General features: G+C 41.5%; 1 protein-coding gene across 6 annotated transcripts in view; it reads right to left on the bottom strand.

The window, feature by feature from the left end:
- Positions 1-552: 552 nt before the first annotated feature.
- The window catches only part of ctdspla (CTD (carboxy-terminal domain, RNA polymerase II, polypeptide A) small phosphatase-like a), a 42840-nt gene continuing 37043 nt past the window's right edge, over positions 553-6349 (bottom strand). For all 6 annotated transcript variants that reach the window (XM_035412796.1, XM_035412797.1, XM_035412798.1 and 3 more), the window contains 2 exons: positions 5556-5741; positions 553-3933 (listed from right to left, as the gene is read on the bottom strand). In XM_035412796.1, the coding sequence (XP_035268687.1) occupies positions 3808-3933; positions 5556-5741 (312 nt within the window). In that variant the 3' untranslated portion in view covers positions 553-3807. The remainder of the gene's footprint in view (positions 3934-5555; positions 5742-6349) is intronic.

Raw genomic sequence — 6349 nt, 5'->3', positions numbered from 1 at the left:
GTGCCTGGTGGGCTTAGAAACACAATGGATCCACAGCCACAATGCTGGACAAATCCTAGTTGAAATTTGATGACAATGCCACCAAAATTGAGTGTCCAGCATTGTTTTTTCTAAACTAAGTCTTGGTAACCAAATCATATTATCGGTCTTCAGAGGTGTAAAATACAATATACTTTTAGCTCCAGAAATGAGCTCCATTTCCCCAAGCCTGTCACACTCTACCCCCCCCCCCCCCCCCCAGTTTACTAATCCATTGATTGAGGTCCATTAATTGAAGTTTTAGTCAAATCTCCCACCTCCATTAACATGTCAAACACATCCCACAATTTCACGCCACATTTATTATTCATAATCAGGCCTACTCCTTATTTATTCGTGTACTGACTAGTAATAGAAAATATTTTCAGAAAGTATTTAGATGGCACCGATATTGAATGCCAGTGAACATGTCCTCGGCTGTGGGGGACATGTTTTCACTGTCCTCCTCAGAATTATTCACTCAGAAGAGTGATTTCTTCCAAGGCCTCCAAATGCCAAGTCTTCCGTTTAGACTTAACAAAATTAATTTTTATTGTACAAAAACAACCTTTTTGGATATACATTTTTTTTTCTGGTGCGCAACGTTCTCAGTGTGCTTACTGAAAAACTCATGGTTTGCTTACGCAGGAGAAACAATACATGTCCTTTTATGTAAGCCTAACAGCCTATACACCATTATAAACATAATTTACTTGGCTAAAATGCTCATCAGTCATCAGTGTAATAGCTTGCTTCTGGCTGGCTATGTACTGGGGAGAAGTCATGATGCCCATGATCAAGTCATTACTTATGGTCAGCGAGTCCCTCAGGCTACATATACTGAGGGACTGCTTGACTAGTGATGGTTAAAGAACCTTGCAGATGGGCATGTCTTGTTCCTGTGTATACACAGGAGATCAAATCCTATTCACACAGTACTCTCAGAGTGTATGCAACGGCAAAACAGAAAACAATAATTCCTCCAGAGAATTTATAAGCCAAGAAACGACATTCTATGGAGTTTTTGGGACGAAAAACTACAATGAATTTTGTTCACTGGACCTTTGCCCTAATAAAGATAATGTCTTTACCATGTAAAGAACTGTTGCTGTTAAAACACTGGCATCATAAAATAATTAATGTTAAACCATGAGTTTAACTGATTCAAAAGATAAATTGTGTGGCCAACTTGATAAAAAAATTTCACTGTAAAAAATGTAATGAATACAAATAAACCCACTCCGGCCCGCAACTTAAGGGGTAAAAGGCAAAACGTGACTGGACACATGCAGTGAATGCCAAAAAAGGTCTGAACAGTGTGACACCAGGTCAAGTGGTAGCAGTTATGGCAGCACAGAAATGTTAGAACAAAGAAAATCTTGTTCCTTCTTTTAAAAAAAAGGTACTTTAATGACTTGTCATTTTCTGAAAGATATTCGCCACAAAACCGTGAAACATTTTACTGAAAATGCACTGCACAGTAACACTGCTCTACAGTTATGATTTCCCCCTCTGGTTAGGAAGTGAAGTCTGCTTTTATAGAAGAGTTAGTCAGACTGGCGGCTAAAAGCACGATGAATATAAAGCATTTTAATTCACAGACCAGAGTTCAAAAGCTGGCGATCGCTCACATTTGATTTTGAGTGGGTACTAAATGGTACACTGGCATAATTAAGAATAATTCTCAGAAATAATCAGGTGTAAATGTAACTGCAGTACACACTTGAGGGATGTTGAAAAGGTGTCAAGAGTAAAGCTGGGTAACAAATAAATTTGAGAATAAAAGAGAGGTATGTGGAACCTCTTAGTGCCTACTGCGTGCATTTGAGTGTAGAGAACATCACCAGATTGTACCACAACTCTATCTGCTCTCTTCTTCAGAGAACTGAAACCAAAAGAACCTAAATTCTCTCTATTCCATTAACCAGATTACACAATACCGTCGTACAAATGTATACCAAATCATCTTCCATAAGCACACCAAGTTGAAATCATTCTTTAACTGTAGGGGAGCTTTACTGTGCCTGAGGCAGAAGAAACACCAGACGACATAGATATGAACATGTCTTTAAAACCAAATACTGAGGAACAGAAAGGAAACAGAACAGTACCATAGAACAGAACCATAATATAACCATGCGGATAATAGTCTGAGAGAGAGTGTGTGCGCGCGCGCGTGTGTGTGTGTGAGTGTAAAAACTGCAGAAGTAGCGCTGAGGTGCACAGGATCCAGAGGGAAATGACTTCAGTCGGGTTATTGCCCCAGGGGTGCGGCGCTTGGTGAGGTCATGTCTCTGAACAGGCACGGTGGTGAGGAACAGTTCCGGCAGCCCCTGTGCCGACTCGGCGTGGCCTCTGTATGCTAGCAGCAGCAGCGGCAGCTCTGACCGGTGGAAACGTCAGAAGCCCAATTAAAAACCAGCCAAATTAAAAGGCCGAGCTCCCGAATCAGCTTGAGGCATTTCTCAACTCATAAATATCACAGGAAAACATAATTGAAACTAAATATTTCCATACAATATTCATTTTCTTCACGGTGAAAGGATGCATTTGCAATTGCGTACCATCGGTGGCCTTTAACAAGGACACTGCCACTTTCCATTATTAAAGAATCACAGCAAAGCAATACTAAATTGAGTGTGAAAACTGCCTGGAAAAAGTGCATTATTTTAATTGAGTTCATGAGAGGCCTCCAAAATCAAATTTAATTGGACAAATTAAACCAAATCTGACATTTCTAAACATAGGTATGCAAAACTGAGTTAAAGAAATTAATGGGGCATATATGGGCAGCCATTTTGAATGCACTTCATTATTTTTCCTTTTTAATGGCAAAGCTAAACATCACAACCTTATTCATCATCACTGAACAAATTACCTGGCACTTTCAAGTACGACCTGGTGTATGGCAACAGTCTGAAACACAAGCATCGGCACTCAGTTTTAAAACCTACAGGCTTTGATCTCTTTCCTCCAATACAAAGCTCCACTTACCTCTGCCTTGGTAGGGTGAACTGTAATACTACACAAAATCACAATTGCAAATGCATTATTTCAGTTTCATTAGAGGCCATAATATGTAACACATTAAATCACCATCGCCAATAAATAATGGTATGGGGTGTTAGAAAATGGAAAAAAAGCCATTTAGTATATAATTAAGAAAAGAGCCCACCCCTTAGTAAAATATTCAGCATAAATAACATAACAATATAAAGTTTCTTCTCCACTTCAGTTTTAAAACATAACTCCAGGAAAAGATTTCAGTATTCTGGAAATATGCAGCATACAAAATTTGCTCTCTCCATAAAAACAACAGTCACAAAAGGCACTTCATTCAGTAGGTAAAGAAAATCACAGTTGATTTACTGGAGACTGGGGAACAGGCTGCCTGCATAGCAACAATAAAAGGACAAAGAATGTTTCTCATTTTCAGAAAAAAGGTTGTTTTTTTGGTAAATATATAGAACTTAATATATAGAATAGTAAAACTCGTGTCTCCAATAAAAAATTAAGTTCTTTTAATTGATTTTCTGTTTGTTTTTCCCCCTCCAGATTAGAAATATATAATATATACACATTTTCTTGCCAATAGGGCTTCCCAAAGTTTGTCTCCTTTCAGACTGGCCGTACCGCAAACATCCAGTCCATCCAGGCTGTGGCCAGATAGCAGCTGGGCGAGGCTACTTTCTGCGGAGCTCTGCGCTGCCCCCTACAGGCTGCTGTAGTAGGGACCTGAGCCATGCTGAAGGGGGGGGTCAGGACCCGGACAGGGGGGAGGAGACTGGGCTACCTGGCTCTCAGGGTCTGTAACACACTGTAAATATCGTCCTCTTTGCTCAGCGCTTCGAAGAAAGGGATCAAGTCCAGGAGCTCGGTGTCCGTCATGTCGTCAAACCATGACTGCACAGGGACCTGTGGCGTAAAACAAGGCAATGGGGTCAGATAAGTCTCAGCACATCACACTTCCATTTTTATTTTTTCTGTAGGGACAAAGGTAATGTGCCCAAGTCTCTAAATAAGCATTATGTACAAGAACAACCAGTTTAAGTAGTTCATGTTTTCTCTGATGTGGCAGGGAGTTCAGTCTTACAAACCAGGGTAAAAGTGTATTGGGAAAAATCCTTTGTAAAATTCACTATATAAACAAAATCTGATTGGCGTATTGATTGATTGATTGATTCAAGTCGAAATTCTCCCCAATCATTGTCACATACAAACTACAAATACTTGCTGAGTAACTAATAGTGTCAGTAATGGTCGCAACAAAGACCATTCAGAGACAGCCTCAGATTCAGACAAGATGATAGTGAAGGAAGAATGTGAATGTCTAACTGCTTGCAAGCAAGAGCTCAAGTGAGTTTGATGAAAGTGCAAACTGAGGATTCATAACTGTAGTGACACCCCAGAGTTCATGGAGCTAGCTGACTAAATAATTAATGAGAAAGTGTATCAAAGGCCAGAGAAATGATACTGCCTACACGCTCCCTCTCTCTACGCTGAAAATGCAAAGGAACGTGCCTCATGTAAAATCCATCAATCCTGATATATACTAATCAGGATCTGCATGTCATGCCCCTCCACTCCTGGTGGTGGAGCATGTTGCCACGATGTCCCCCATAAGGCCCTTTCCTCCCCCTTCTCTCTCAGGCTGTCTTCCTCCCAGGTACCAATTACAGTGATTGGCTGCACCTGGGCTGGACCTTTAAATGAAGGCTTGGTCCACGCTTTTGCTTGGTCCACGCTCTAGCAGAAACATGGCTTGCCTGTGCTTCTTCCTCGATTCATGCCCTACTTCTGTATATATTGTGAAATATTGTAAAACAATATAAGTAAAACAATTTCACTGTTGACCCGCCGCCCTCGTTCTCGGTCATCCCTTTTGCATTTGGCCAGTCACAAGCTCTGGCCGTGACACTGCAGGAGCAGGTTGTTGCTGCATTGTTTTAACCCAGATACTTATTCTTATTTGTTATGTTTAGTTTATACATAAGCTTTCATTTACTGTGTTTAACATCCTCACATCCTCCATCAAGAGAGGAAAGCACCACGCCTGCTAGCCACTATTTTTGTAACGATGCACTCAGTCATGTTTTACAACAAACATTGAGAATTAGAAATGAAATAGAATTCAGCAGTACTTCAGCAGCAAGAAGACCAGGTCAAAACCTAGTATGTGGCCGGACCGGCCGACCAATGGTGTGACTTCATAACTCGGCCGACCAATGGTGTAACTTCATCACTCACTCAGTCACAGACATTCGCGTTTGTAGGGCTGGCCCCACTGTTGCGGTCCAGCCAAAAAAGAAATCCTGAAAAAACATTTTTGTCCACACTGGCAGATACAATCTGTAAATTCTAAACACCATAATGTCCAATTCAACAAGCAAGGCAACCTATTACTTTTTATATGACATAAAATTATGAAACTAACACCAGAAAGAGCCTCCCGGGTTTCCATGTGTATTCTGATCCTTGTTCGTGATGAACAGATACAAAATGACATTATATTTATTGGTTATTTGTGTGGCACTTACCGCATTTTCGGGATGGAAAATGTATGATGCGGGCGAGTTGTCCACGATGATGACCTTGCTCAGCTCCCGTCCCAGGCGGCTGAGGTCTTTGACGTAGTTCCCCCGGTGGAACACGCAGGACTCTCTGAAGAGCCTGGCGCGGAACACCCCCCACTGATCCAACAAGTCCGCCACGGGGTCTGCGTACTGTGACGGAACAAAGAGAGCCACCGCCATCAGCGGGGGGGGTGCTGACAACCCGGCTGCACTCCACGCACACGCGTCTAATGAAAGATTTAAAAATGGTTCCCTCCGAACCGAAGCTCGGTCTGACTCTGAACCGGTTTGACTGCTCCATCAAGAGAGCTCCTTTTGAAAAAAATCCCCTTTGTTCATGTTTGATGACCCGGGGTATTCACATATCAAAATACAAACAGCAGAGAAAGCTCTAAAGAATGGCCACAGCATTTACAACCACAGCCAATCTAACACAGGTTACTGTATAGAAAGAAACGGGGGAACAAACACCAATGTTTTTTTCAAAATACAGCCTAAATCAGCCACAATACACAATAAAGTACACACTCTCTCCAACACAATACAGAGACAATACAAACTGATATTTTTCCCAAGGAAAACAGTCATTGAATGATTTACTGTTGTCAACAGTATAAAACAAAAGTTGTAGTTGTTTGGGCGCCAGTCGCTGTAAGAGGTGGACTGCATGCAGGTTGACGAGAGCAGCCTGGAGACAGACGCACAGCCCAACAGCAGGACTGACGCCTTATCTATAGCGGGTATAATATATGCTTAGC

Source organism: Anguilla anguilla, chromosome 4 (assembly GCF_013347855.1).
Source record: "Anguilla anguilla isolate fAngAng1 chromosome 4, fAngAng1.pri, whole genome shotgun sequence".
Lineage (NCBI taxonomy): Eukaryota > Metazoa > Chordata > Actinopteri > Anguilliformes > Anguillidae > Anguilla > Anguilla anguilla.
The sequence above is the reverse complement of the archived record's forward strand: the minus strand, read 5'-3'. Positions and strand labels throughout refer to the sequence as shown.